The following is a 15,096-nucleotide window of genomic DNA, read 5'->3' as shown; positions in this document are numbered from 1 at the left end:
ATAGACTGAAGGATGAGCAAATCAGTTTTTACAACTGTCACCATGAAACGCTGAAGCTTTGATCCTGTATTTTACAGAAGGAAAGATGTTGAGTTGTAGAGGCCATCATTAGTTTATGATCAGTGATGTTTTAATGAAACTCGTGGTGTGTAAGCAAAAACTGTTTGCCAACAGATTTTCTGATGCGAGGCATAAGACAGCCTATCGAGTAGAACATGAAGAATAAATGAAGACTGGAAAGTAGCTGGCAACATGACAAGAATGGGCTGAAATCAACCATCTTGAACATGAGCAAACGTCTCCTACAAGCAACCATCCGGAACTTGATCTTGGAATATAGAGCTGTAAGAGAGTGAGCAGACCATAACCAGATTCACATGCAATTCTTAAAAGCGCAATGCGAAGGATTAAATCAGCTAGAATACTTTACATTAAGACAATAATTTCCTCTAGGTAAAAAGCCTGCTGTCCCCTTAAACAAAATTAGGTTGATAGCCTAAAATTAGCTAGCTAGTTAGCTAATTTGTATAATTAACTTTTTATAGCTAGTTATCTAGCTAATTAGCTAGTTGATAGCCTTATGAAGAGGCTTCATATACAAATTACTATAATATTGGTAAGGCAATCAAGTGATTCTGCAGAACTGACATCCTGTTTTAAACTAGAAACGGACAAATCTACGACTGAAACCGTTGTGCTAGAATTGCATCACTGACGATGGCAAAGATCGCAGAATTCCAAAATCATGTTTTTATTTTGCAGGTTGTTAGACATGTTTCTTATATTGCTTTGCTTTCACAACCAACTTACATTCCTGAGTAATAATTTTGCAACAGAGGCTATCTTCCAGGTTCTATCGCAACAATCATACTGTCCCAAAAAACCAATTCCATATTTTCAAATTTTCTCTTTTAAATTTATAGATCTCATGTATTCACCTTTCACCCATCAAATTTGCTTCTGAGCTGTAGCGACACAACGGATGGTTTCCGCGGATGCTGTTATTATCATGACCACTAATTCACCTGATCAAGAGATTTTGCAGAGGAAAGCCTCACAGTAAAAACATTAATTTTAGAATATATTTCCTAATTCTAAACTAATATACAGAGGACGCTCCTATAATTTAAACTTGGCATAACTCCGCATCACGTAAAGAATTTACATAAAGTTTTTGCTTCAAGCTACTTAAAACATTCCATATAAACGTAAAGTGTCAAGCCGGTGCAAGTTCTTAAATTTGACTTGAATAATGAGAGTCCGATAGCCTTAAATATATGGCATTCTCTCTTGCCACATTCGGTGATCCACAGGGTGATCCATATTATATATAGGACGTACTAATGTGCCGATGGTCAAGTTCGCCATGAGAGACTATCAGGTGTGTCGATAAACCACAGAGAATATATAGCTGCGCCGTTATTCAGAAACACTTGAAGGTCATTGGTCGGTGCAGGTGTTGGAGTGTCGGTAAACCAAGCCGGATGTTACAAGCTGCTGTTTTGCCGAAAGCTATCTTCTATCCTAACATTTAACCCTGGCGACAAATATGCAAAAGGGCAGATAAACATCCATCTTATTATAGTAAAGATTTTTTTTCTTTGCAGATTGGACTTTCCTTCTTAAAGAAATGAGAAATAAGTTTAAACTGAGATACAAGTGTGCGCTCTTATAACTTGATATAAAATTACCGTAATCACGGACCATAAACCGAGTGAAAGTGAAAATAAAATGAGAAAAGTTGTCGATGCAAAACAATAACACTACAGTTACTGTACCGTCATTAAATTAAAAAGTTATGTCTAGTTTTTTACCTTTTTGAAGGGCCAATGGGATGAGTTTGGGAACAGAATGGATTAGAGAATTGGCAAGTATTGTATTGATCGAATAACGTAAAATCTCTGTAACGTCAACGCTCTCGGAACGAATAATTTACATTAAAGGAGCATCTCCTGTACAATGAGCTGTAAAATTGAAATCCCTCCCCTAACTTTACAACAAATAACATAGAATGCTCACCATGTCCTTAGTTTTGGCAGTTGCCTGCTCAATATCATGAATTTTAACAGCCAAAGATTCTAGATGCTTGTCCTTGTCTTTCTCCATGTGCTGCTTAAGTATTGGTACGGTTGCTGCCTCAAATTTACAGTAGTCATAGAAATGGCATTTACCTGCTGCAGTTATGCAGGGCACGTGGATTCTCTGGTGTACCATCAACTATAAAGCACAACATGCATAATTTTACTTAAAACCAAAAATGGCAACATAAAAAGCAGAAGTAGGAATACGTATGACACATCGTATTTTATTCTTGGAACCGCTCTGATAGCAATATATAATGGTATTTATAGAGTGTGTAATGTGTCATTTAACTGTACATGGCGTGAAAAACAACAAACAACAACAGAATGATGATTGGTTAGTGATTATGTACAATAGTGATCACTAGCCAATAATTCATTAAGAGCTTCCTACAATTGCACTACACTAAACACCCGCTATGAGACAAAGATACTAGTGAGAAATGCACATCAGATTCTTTCCATCTTCAATAAGCACTCTAACTAACAACTTGTTCTCCGTACATCCTTGTAGTGCCTTTATTTAATAAAAATCGTGTTCACCAGGCAAAATTATTTCAAGTTATTTTGTGAAGTTTATTATATTCATACTATCATGGATTACAGAAATGTGGTTATAAGGTTCTTATATGAAATCCAATTTTAACATAAACAAAAATTATATTTTCCAAAGTGCACGTGGGATAATCTAACTTAATTTAAACTTAAGTGTAATTCAATAATATATTTAAAGTCGTAGAATCAACATCACTAACTGATAACCGTCAAAATATTTTATGAAGAAATAAATAAACCAAATTATGTGTCCAATATTTTTATAACTTACCAATTACATAATTACTGGGTTATTAGTAAACTAATTTTGGACTTGTGGGGTCAAGTTAAATGTTCGCAAGTGCATTTGATTAACTCAGTTATACATTACTACCATAAATAACTTGACAGGTTTAATGAATACACACCTTGTTGGGAATTGTCTTCCCAGACTACTTTTTGATGCGTTAATATTGCATTGGTAACTCATGAAATTTGACTCAAGCTAGAGTTTAAGGTTCTGCACTTTAATACATTTTAAATAATATTTTCTTATCACCTGAATTTCATCAACAAACCTTTATTAAGAAAGAGACATGTGTTTTATTACAAATTTAAGTGAGATGGTTAACACCGGTAATACGGATAATATGACTTTCAATTGTAACAAAAGAAATGAACAACTCTATGTATGACGCCAGGACTTTCAATAATATTCCATGAATATAAGAATTTACAGAGGAATTCTATGGCCAGTAAGCACATAGCAAAGGTTTTACTTTCTAAAGGATTGGACAATTTCAAAGGTCAACATATGATATCCAGAGGTTGAAGGATGGCTAAGGTTGTTGTACGTCTGAGAGTAGAGCCTACTTTCAATTATATTGATTGTCAAGCTTTGACAAACAAAAGAATATCCACCTGCATAAGGAACTTAATTTTCTGTAAAAAGTGTTAATAAAGTGGGCTCGTTGTGTTTTTAGCTCAACAGTATCATATTTCATCAGGTTTCCCATGCAATGTTTTATGACATCTAAAGACAAAGTTTATTTTCCCTTTTCTATAGAATACCATAGGACACTTATATTTCGCTAGTATCTAGTTTCGTGAGTAGCACACAGAGTAAAATTTTGATGCAACTTAATTTTGCATCTCTGATGAGTGCGAAAATATAGTGATGTGAAAATAAATGCAGTGGAACAAACATAATTAGCTTCCTCAGGTTCGGTTCACCAGTAAGAAAATGTTTTTCAATGTGGAACTAGTTCGTAATTGTGAACCGCAGGTAGAATTGTGTGGACGAGATTGATAATGCAATTTGATCACTTGCTGCCATTTGTTTCTTGGACTATCAATGAACAAAGCTATTTAATTCCGCGTTTTCGCTCGTTCGTTATGATACGATGTAGTTTAGTTTCACTCATGAAATTTTCGCGAGAGCATGACTCCGCGAAAACCCGAAAGTTAGATGAGGCGAATACATAAGTGTCCTAGGGTAGTAATTATTAGCCTCAAACAGTGAGTTTATAAACAGCTCACTATAGAGAATAACACTATACAAATGACTCTTGATTGAATTGCTATGAAATATATGTTTCAAGGATGCTAAGCAGGCAAAATAATTTGAACCAACCTGTTTGCGCCTTTCAAATTTGGTACCACAAATGTTACACTGTGAGTCTGCTCTTTCACACTCACCATAATGATCCTGTAAAAGAACCATATAAATTCGTTCATAATAGTTGGTTGAATAGTTTTGCACATTGCATTTAAATTATTAGCTGATGAAACTGTGTACCATGAGTGGTGCATCATCTACCTGGTAAAATACAAGCAGAAATAGCATGTCAATTTTTTCATTTAAAAATGGAAAAGCTGAATTTAACCAGTATAATTTTATTCCTCCTAAATAACTCACATTAAAACGCCAAAACTCGTTTTCAATTATTATTTCAAAATCGAGTCGAAGAAATTATTACTTTCAACATTGACAAAAATATCTGCTAAAACCTTTTGTCACATATCAAGAACTTGTGTACTTTGCAAGTGGACTCTAAAAGTGGGAGCAATAGTGGAGTGTCTGTTGAAGGGTAACTGTAAAAGAATTATCGGAAAAGATTCCCAGCCAAAGTTTTGCCTATTGGCAAATGCAAGGTCCTGCGCTCAGTCTGGATATTCAGATATACAAATAACAATGAGAAAGGAATGCAAAAAGTCCTTACAAGTGCTGTTTTTGGTTCCACCATGCTGAAATAGTAAGGAGACGTTAAGCAGTCTTCCAAAGTGATCAGTAGTGTTGTGAAGACAATTTTCAACCCCAAACGAATGAAACTATTACAAATTTTCGGAGGCACTAGGGTTGTCCCGCACGCACCAAATTGTAGCATACTTGATAGCTTCCACACAATAATCGTTTGAAAATGTCACTGTGAACAACAGCCCGCACACCAAATGACTCTGGTGGTAAAACTCACAACACTGCTGATGATGTTGATAAATGAATTTAAATGGTAATTTAAATGCATTTAAACGAAAATTTGAATGCATTTAAATAGTAATTTAAATGACATTTAAAAGGTATGGCAAATTTGTATGACAAACTTCCATGACAAGCTGTTTTCAAAATGGAGGTGTGACATAGCATTTTATGAGTTTTATACTATAATAATTTGCGCACGCTTTGATTTACTTAGAAGCAAAAGGAAGCCAAAAATGTGTTAGATTATCCGTAGCCTACAAGCATTAAATATTTGTGAAGAACTCATGCTATGACATTTAACAACGCATTAACAGACAAGCCCATATCCACTGTCAAAACGACGGGCCTTCCTTATAGCATATTCCTGTGTAACCAATCAATGCAAGAACTACCATAATGCTTTTACATTTCAGTGGAATCTGAATGTACCATGTGTACCCATTGTGTAGCCTCTACTGATAAGCCATCTAAAAACAACTGTACATGACAGAAGAAGTTGAACAATGGACGATTTTCATAACTCTTGTACAGTTAAACATGAATAAGTTTCAGTCTGTTTCTCTAAAATATGATTTAAATAAAGCTGACATGAAAAACTGAATAGCGACAACCAGCTGGACTTCTAATACATTGCAGTAGATATATAATATTGCTCATAGTGACTGTCACTCGACGTATTGGACTAAGTTCTTTAACAATTGACCCCTGAGGAAACTAAGTTCATGGTCTAAGCATCAAGACCCATATTAGCAGTAGGTTTCAATTTATGCAGTTATATTGTCATCTTAAACAAAATTCTACAACAATGTCAAATATGAAAATGTTATTATAATGGTGAAATTTATTATCAGTTGGCTGCATGGATAGTTACCTACTTAGCTACAAAACAGTTTATTTGAACAAGAGGTCTGATATGTTGCCAGCAAATAGAATTGAGGCAAGAGAAAGACGAAAATAGGGGCGTATGAGATAAGGTAAATAGTTGGATGTTTGGTGACTTTTACGCATGAACTAACTTTCTAAGTTCTTTGTTAAATCACACGACAGAATGTACAGCAACACACTAAACATTCAACAATGGTTTTACAAGAACACTACTCGGATATAAAATCTCGTCTGCTCCATATTCGTATTCACAAAATGAACAGATCGATGCTGTCACACCTCCTTCAAGAAACATTATCATTATCATATCTTACCTCCTTACTGAAGAATTATTCAATACCTTAAATTTCAGTAAAAATGTTTATCAACAGCAAACAGCACACAATCTCATATAAGCACATCAAAATCAGTACTACCCTCACATAAAACTAGTAACAAGAACACCTTTCCTTACAAATGGAACAAGTAAAACTACCTGCCATCATGGATAACAATAAACTGCGGAATATTTCATTACATACTTCAAGTTGATTACGCTTGTATCTCTCTCCACAGAAGCGACAGGCAACAACCTGGAACTGACAATGTTCTAGATGTCTATCGAGGGCTTCTTTAGCAAACTTCTCTGGACATCCGGCATTGACACAGTGAACAGGGGTGAACCCACACATCAGCACATGATCCTAAAAATTGATGAGGCATTCATGGATTAATCTTTGTTCATTTCATCAGAACTTGATGACAGATGATCAGTTCAAGAACATTTTGTTGATTTCCAAGACAAGTGTCTAACCGTGAACCCATCCTATCAAACTCTTCTGCTACAATAAACTTAACTAGACAATGATAATGGAAATATCACTAACTCTATCATCTCTGGCTCACAAACCATTCTTTTTGCCCTCAGTATGCTAGGGTTCTATACAATGCATGTTATTGAACACAATTGAGAGTTGTTTTCTCAACACAAGGCATGCGCTTAATGAGCTATCAATTGGTCTATTGTAAACCAACAGTGTTCATCTAATGTTTGTTAGAACCTGACCATATTTAACCCATTCTCTGTCTTACGTGAGTTTACGCGAAATCAACTGCCGCGAACGAATTTTTGCGAACTTTACAGTCGCTGTGTAGTCACTGAATACTATCGATTTGTGGCAACATAACCAACGATCTTTAGTACTTCTAAAGCATTGACAGTGTTGTCTGAACATTTTTCTAAAAAATTAGCCTATACTTGCAAAGCAATTTATAATCTTTGATCAGGAAAGTCCAAGTCGGAAATGAACATTTTTTTCTGACCATCAAATTTTTTAGATGTGAAATGACTCCCTACTGTGATACAAATGGCAAAGAAATAACAAACACCTCCTGTGTTCAAAATATAATAGCTTTTGTTGATGACATTATAGTTGATTTAGATTCAGAATTAATTAAATACTCAAGCAATGAAAGTGACAGCACTGACTCCGGTGGTTGTGAAAGTAATAGTTTTGTACAAGCAAGAAACATTCTAAAGGATTATAACAGCTTTGTAGCGATGATCGTAGCTTCATATGGCTTCAGCGATGCACATAATATAGATACATTGAATTTTTTTGCAAAGCTCTGTTTGTTAACATGTGGGCACCATAGAATATGTGCCAAAAAATGCTCTAGATAGTGCTGAAATTGAAAAAAGTGTATACATATCATGCAGCAAAAAATTCAATTTTCAGTAAAATGGCTGGCAGTAGGCCGGAAGCTAAATTTATACATGGCTGGCAGTGAAATAGTTAAAACTTGATTCTCTTAACTATAAGAAGATAGCAATCACAGACCTACACCATGAACTTAAGAAAATTGGAATGCATATGATTTCAATTAGCTACAAAGACAAAGAGGAACATAACCTCCGATGACCAGTATGATGGGAGGAAAGAAACTCTGTGAATCCCTTACTTGTGAATCCAAGTGAATCCCAGACTAACAAGTAAATCCAAAACTTTTCATCCCACTTCAACCTACTACTCATGAGAACTACAACTTTCAACAGCAATACGATGGAGTAATCTTCTTCTGACTGGATACCCCCTCCCTTCATGACTATCGCTATTCGCCAGTCATGAAATTTTCAAAATTTTCCAATAGCAACGAGATCCTTTGCGCTCACATCAATTTGTTAAGCCCGCTAACAAAAACCAGCTATATGACTAGTGTGCACGCATGTGGCATCATATGCCCGCATATGATATCATATGCCACCATATCGTGATCATTGTTTGAAGTGACTGATGCATGGCTGTCATGGCAAGGTGGCAAGAGAAAAGAGGCACTAGACACCTAGTTACTGGCTAGCTATCAATTGCGTGGCTCTATAATAGTGATAATTCATTTACATTGAAATCTCTACTGAAGCTTGCAGTGCATGGTCAGCATTTTTGTATTGGCTTGTTAATCACTTAATCGTGATCCATTACAGCAAAGACTTTCGTTTAAGCATCATGGTACTCTTACTATAGCCTCAGATACTTAAAGGATATTTTTAAAACCTGATATTATGTAGCGAGTACCTTCCAAGAAGCTGTATTTTTGGCTAGCTTTGTTCATTCTGCTAGCTGCAACTGCAAGTTCAACTTTTAAAGCTTCTAGTGTCAACTTAGCCTTTAGACAATAATAATAACTGTGAAATAGGAGAAGCTTCCTTTAGTACAAGTTATGAGCGATGTGTGACACCAGAAGGTTACACCCAGGGTATTCACCATAGATATAACTTCTGTTAGATGCTCATTCTAAACATTACTCAGCTGCCTGAATGACAGTACTAACTACTGTCACTTACCTTGTTTTCTACTGGAATAAACTACCTCAGATATGTTCACTACTTAGTTCAATGACTAGGGAACTGCGTCTTGACTCAATACTATGAACCATAGTCACAATGTGGTCCATCAATGTTGTTACTCACAACAAGCAAGCTTCACCCATTCTGGTGAGCATATGCTAAGAGGAAGTCAGTAAAGGATCCTTCTTGCATGGTACATGTAGTGAGGCTAGTTGTAGTGAATGTATGAAGGCATATACATAGTGACTAGTTTCAGTAGCTGAGATACCTATGTGATCATCACAGGTGCTAGTGGATGCTTCCATTGCAAAATATCAAATAATCAATACCAGCTGTAAAGCCATGCAGTACGCCTACAGCGTCTTTAAAAGAGATTTCAGTCAACTAAAGGCTGTGAACTAGAAGAGTGACAGGATGGGGTACATGGATAGTGAGGAAAACATAGTTCTCATATCGACTGCGACTCTGGCGGTAATCTCGCGCGGCAAAACACCTGCGTCGCTAGACTCGGCGGCTTATGCTCACATAAAGCTGCGTCATGACGATCGCATAAAACTGGCCGCTCGCTATGCCATTTCGAAAGTGTTGACCTTAACGGTACAGTGCATTTTGGGAAGGTCTTGACTGAGGCTCCTTGCAGAAGTTGAACAGCGCTGAACTCTTGCATTGACTGCTGGCAACTACCGACACAGCGCATATGCTAGCTTTATAAGTAGCTTTACAAGTAGTAACTATCGCCCTCCTTTGGAGACAAACTACATCGCTATTGTAATAATCATGAAGCCTAAAGCATTCCTAATGTACAATGTACCTTATATAAACAACCACCATTTTGCTAACAACCACAGCTAAGCTATGTTGTGCTAATCCGCTAGATAAGATAGGATTGGCATTTGAATTATGACAGACATGGCAAAGGTCAGGCATACAGCGATAGTTAAATTACAGCTACTAGTGCCTGAATGCTGAAGGGTACTGGAGTCAATATGAGAGGAGAAACTCGTTAGCCTTGCAACAGACACTGCGAAACACTCTGGATCAATCAGCCATGATTCATAATCATTTGTCCTTTATTTGACAAGTCAAATTTATTATGCCGTGTGCAATATAAATCGCATACATTTTAGCAGTAGTCTTTAATGATGTTTTTCAATAAACAGTGTTGTTACGAATGATATTGCATTAATTTAGCATGATTTAATCAAATTAAACTTTTGTGTGCTCCAGTCAAGATTTGTGCCATTCACAAGTTTTTCTTCAGTTGGTTATGGCTTTAGTTGAGGCCTTAACAGAGCTATGGCAAAAAAAGCAGTCAACAAAGATGGCTTGAGTGCCATCATGTACTCATACCACTATAAAGATAACCATAGTTTCACAATTGCTAAGAGTACGCGATTGGAATCTGAACGCCAACTGTTGCTCCTTACGCATAGAGAACCCGAAAGCAGGCTTATATATAAGTGAGCATATACTTTGTGCGACATGGCTCTGGCAGCTGTTCCTTTTTATAGATTTTCAAATAAATTTCTTTTTTTGTAGCCACATTTCTGGCCTTTCATTTTATAACAAACGAAATATAGCGTAAAACCTCTAATTGAATGCCACCCACCTTTATTTGACCGTCACTACGAGAGAAAGGTTGAAAAATATGTAGAGTGCCACCCTCTATTTTAATGCCACCTCCATTTGACCGCCACTTTGACTATCTTTGATCTTCATGAACCCATAATATCGAGTGATCAGTAGAAGTGTCCACAAAATCGTATTAATAATGAATCGTTTACATTAATAGCAATCGATTCTCTCGTTGCCCAACTGCAAAGCTTTTTGTTTTTTTTTTAATTTGGAAAGCAACACCATAGAAATAATCAATAACGGTCTCAGGCTAAAAGTAGTTCTTTGTTTAACGCGGTTTTGATACATCGAAGTACTTGTACCTATATATATAAAAAATGGTGTAAATTTATGTTGGTAGATGAACTTTAAAAGCAACGCCATGGAAATAATTACTGTCTCAGGCTAATAATAGTTCATTGTTTAACACAGTTTTGATACTTCGATGTAGCCTACATATATAAAAAAAATGGTTTAGATTTGTGATAATAGGTGAACTTTGAAAGCAACACCATAGAAATAATTACTAACTATCTCAGGCTAATAGCAGTGCCTTGTTTAACGCAGTCGTTCTACTTCGAAGTAGCCTACATATATAAAAAACGGTTTAAATTTATGATGGTAGATTAACTTGGAAAGCAATGCCATAGAAATAATTACTGTCTCAGGCTAATAGTAGTTTTTTGTTTAACGGGGTCTTAATACTTCGAAGAACATGCATATAAAAAACGATTTGCAAGTTTTGGACCAAAGGCTACGTTTAACGGGCAAATTTTACGCGTTGCAATTGTGATAAATGCGATGCGTAAAAGTTTTGCTCTACCAACAAATTGTTTAGCAGAGCAGAAGAAAAGTTGAAGTTGAAGATATTGTGGAAAGTATTGGACAACTAGAAAATGTTCGTTCCATCGAAATCAACAATCAGAACGCAGCTATCCGAGCAAACTGTAAATATTTTTGTTTTAAAAACGTTACTTTTTGTTTCTGCATGTAAAACAAGTATGGCTCGTTTATGTCATTTGTCCATGAATGTATATTTGTATCATCCCATTACCAAACACGAGTGAAGCGAGTGTTTGGGTGCTTTATGATAAATGCATATGTGCACACAACTCCCGAAAAGTATCCATCGATGGCCATACCCTTGTACCGAAATCCCATCAAAGAATTTAACCATTTTTCTGTGGAGTCGTTTAAGTATAATAATGATACAAAACACATATAAACATATTTAAATATGTTACCAAGTCCTTGAAAAGTGTCGACAATATCCTAACACTTACCCATCTAATCGGATTATACATAACTAAAAGGATTAATAAAGCCGTGCAACAGATGGTAGAATCATAAAACCATGCGCATTTAACGAGAAAAACGTGCACATTTCACCAGTCTATGGCATTGTCCAATTGCCAAAGGTTTCTGTATTAAACCTAGACCGTTTGAGACGTATACCGTTTGAGACGTAGACCGTTTGAGGAGTAGACCGTTTGAGGCGTAGACCGACTTACCCTGTACGAAAATGTGGTACACAGTTTATCAGCCAAGTTTTTTTGTCCAATTACCAAAAGGTTCCATTAAATTATCTAGAACAATAACCAAATTTCTTTACATCTTATGTACAAGCTGGGCTGAACTACAATGCCCCTTTATGACAAAAAAATTTTTTATTTTGCTTTAGTTTGCAGAAAACTTATAGACACACGTGAATGCCGATGCTCACTTTCTGTTACAGATCACTATCAAAACCATCCTACATTCAACACAACCAACTTTTAAACTATGTATATAACACAACGGCTTTTCATTTTAATCCTAATATTGCATTTCTCCTATTGCAGGGGAGAGATATAAACATAGTCAAACATGGATAACTCGACCTTGGATAGCTCGGACACATGGTTAACTCGAACGGTTTTGTTTGGTTCGTTCCCACGCAATGATGAATTGCTTTAGATAACTCGACCTTAATTTTGTTAACTCGAACAGTTTTCTGCCCAACGGCTACCGAGACGGTTGCTATCGCTTTAGAATATCACTTTTTCCAAGCCATAGAGGTAAACCTCAACTTTTAGTAGTTCGTAGGCTTTGTTATTACCATCATCGGCAAAATATTTTTGTCAACGAATTTTCCAAAGGTTTGGTGAAATTTGATTTTTACCAAACATCCGCTTAGCGATGGTCCTTCGAAGGCAAGGATAAGCGAGGTAACCTTCACATAAACTTCAAGAAAAATCGGCAAAATTGATCTTGGTTAAAACGCTCAAAAGAAAAAGATGTCTTTTTTCTGAGTATTTAAACAGCAATCAAGTTTTGCCAATTTTAATCTGAAAACGTCCTGGCAGTCACATCACATAAAACAGCAAACAAATCTTAAGTGGTAGAAAAATCTCTATACTTTCTGATAAAGTTTTTTAAACTTCACATTAGAAGCATTTAATTTGAAACAAGCCATTCATGCTTTTGATTTATATTATAGTTTGTATATGTACATGTATCTACTAATAAACACATGGACTTATGGCAGTGCTCTGATAACTTGAACGCTCTGATAACTCGAACACTTGCACTCGGTCCCGTGAAGTTGAGTTATCAATGTTTGACTGTATAATCTTTTCCTTTCATTATTGCTGTTTGTTGTACATAATAACACCCAGTACATTACAGCTACCATTGCAGTTATCCTATTGCACTGCAGAACCATTTGACAGCTAATATTGCATTTCTCAACCAGCAGTACCCTTTCTTTTTTCCATTATCACTCTGGTCGTAGGCTGTATGACAGGGGAATTTCTAGTTTAATAGATTATTATTATATAAACTATAAATATGCAGATTTATAACATGTTATTTAATAGCATTTTTGCGGCTATCTCAACACGGCTTACAATGTATCGATGCTCATAGCTTCACTTGCATTGCACATAAAAGCTAGTTTTGGCTGCAAATGGTAGCAAACATAGCGATAAGCGCAATGAGCTTTTATGCAACAATGGTAATTATAAATATAAAATAAAAGTATGTCTTCAAATTTAGAATGAAGTAAAAATGGAAAGCTTCAACAAAGTGCAAAGCATGATACATCGCAGGTTAATTGCAAGCAATAGATATCAACTGGTAGAGATATTTCTCGGTTTCTCAATGCCTATTTATTAAGAGATCTTTGAGAAGTTGGAGGTAAGTTGGCAGATTTATTGCATCCAAAAGGTGCACCGCTCCACCGGAAAAAGAGGGCAAAATATAGGCAACATTCACTTTGCTCATAAAAGGGCTAAATGTATCTTCCCAAAATTCTGACGATCCATTTGAAAAATACACCGTTAGTCTCTATTTGAACGCAGCCTCCAATAGACCGCCACTATAGAGGAATGGTTGAAAAATAGAGTGCCATGGCATTCAATTAGAGGTTTTATGGTATCTTTGAAAGGTCCTATATATGTCATAGACTACTAACCTTTAGTTTTCTCCATGTGGGAGTATCATCACACCCAAAGGTTTGATGAGGACAGAAGCATTTTTCTCTGAGCAGAACCCTGTTGCTGGCCGAATCTGGCAGAACCTGATCTTTATGAAGACCGTTTTGTTGACAGGGTTCCTCAGGTAAGTCCTCCTCATCAATATCATCATGAGGCATGGGACACTTGATTATATTCTCTGAACCAAACTTATTATCGATGCAAGCTTTGCACCCCCTAAAGAAAACCCAAAATACAGAGTCAATTAGCACTGAGCCTCACAATTTCCAAACTTTGGAAGTGATAAAATCTGTGAAAACGAAAAGCTACCTGCTGCCACAAACAGTTTGGTGAGGTTGAACTAATACATCTGCACAGAGGGAGCAGGCATAGAGCTTGAGCAGATATTTTCTTCTAGTGAATTTGGGTCGGACAGAGAAGTCATCAGTTGTAGATGAAATGCTGCAAATACATTGTCAGAAACTGTTACTGTCACCATGTTTCCATGACGCACAAGTGTGAGCCAATCTGCAAGTTAACTGCATCATGAAAATGGCATAAATTCGCAAGCTAAGCGAGTTTTGGGATTCGCAAAACTTTATCGAATCCATTATGCTTGCCAATAATGGTGACAGCACCTAGGAATGATGCGCATTAAAATACCGCACCGGCTATTCAATTTTAAACATTTTCAATACTTCCATCGTCCTTTCTCGATCGAGTGTCACGTGTTTGCGTCGCTAATTATTAACTTATAGCATACAATTCCTTACATTTTTTTCAACAAGGCGCTGGAGTCAATTCGCATCATGCAAATGTCCATAGAAACACTTAATTCACCCGGTAATGTAACTTGAGCACAACTCCAAAACCTGCATGATGCCTATCAAGGAAACGTGTATGAGCTGACATGGTGTGATTACAGTTGTGATTACCTGCCATGCTGTTCATGAAGACGCTCACGCTGTTGTTCAGTTTCCATATAAGACACGGATGAACTTGCTCCTGCCATTTCCTGATGCCAATACTCAAGGATATTGAGACAGAAGGTCTTAATATTCAAACATCATCTCGGAAGATCTCGAGACTGTTAATCAATTAAAACTAAACATCAAAAAAGATTGTTAGCCAATTCCAGGGAGAAAGCAAAATGAGTTGATGTCTGCATTACAGTCATACCTGAACACGTGAGAATGCCAACAGACGAAACATTTGAGATATGAG

General features: G+C 36.3%; 1 protein-coding gene across 1 annotated transcript in view; it reads right to left on the bottom strand.

Annotated features, from left to right (window-relative positions):
- Positions 1–14,884, bottom strand: part of LOC137397348 (TNF receptor-associated factor 3-like) — a 72,209-nt gene extending 57,325 nt beyond the window's left edge. The window contains exons 1-5 of the mRNA XM_068083637.1: positions 14,808–14,884; positions 13,872–14,109; positions 6,501–6,662; positions 4,249–4,323; positions 2,020–2,217 (exon numbers count right to left, since the gene is read on the bottom strand). Coding sequence (XP_067939738.1) covers positions 2,020–2,217; positions 4,249–4,323; positions 6,501–6,662; positions 13,872–14,109; positions 14,808–14,884 — 750 coding nt within the window. The remainder of the gene's footprint in view (positions 1–2,019; positions 2,218–4,248; positions 4,324–6,500; positions 6,663–13,871; positions 14,110–14,807) is intronic.
- Positions 14,885–15,096: the final 212 nt, after the last annotated feature.

This window comes from Watersipora subatra, chromosome 5, assembly GCF_963576615.1.
Source record: "Watersipora subatra chromosome 5, tzWatSuba1.1, whole genome shotgun sequence".
Classification (NCBI taxonomy): Eukaryota; Metazoa; Bryozoa; class Gymnolaemata; order Cheilostomatida; family Watersiporidae; genus Watersipora; species Watersipora subatra.
The sequence above is the reverse complement of the archived record's forward strand: the minus strand, read 5'-3'. Positions and strand labels throughout refer to the sequence as shown.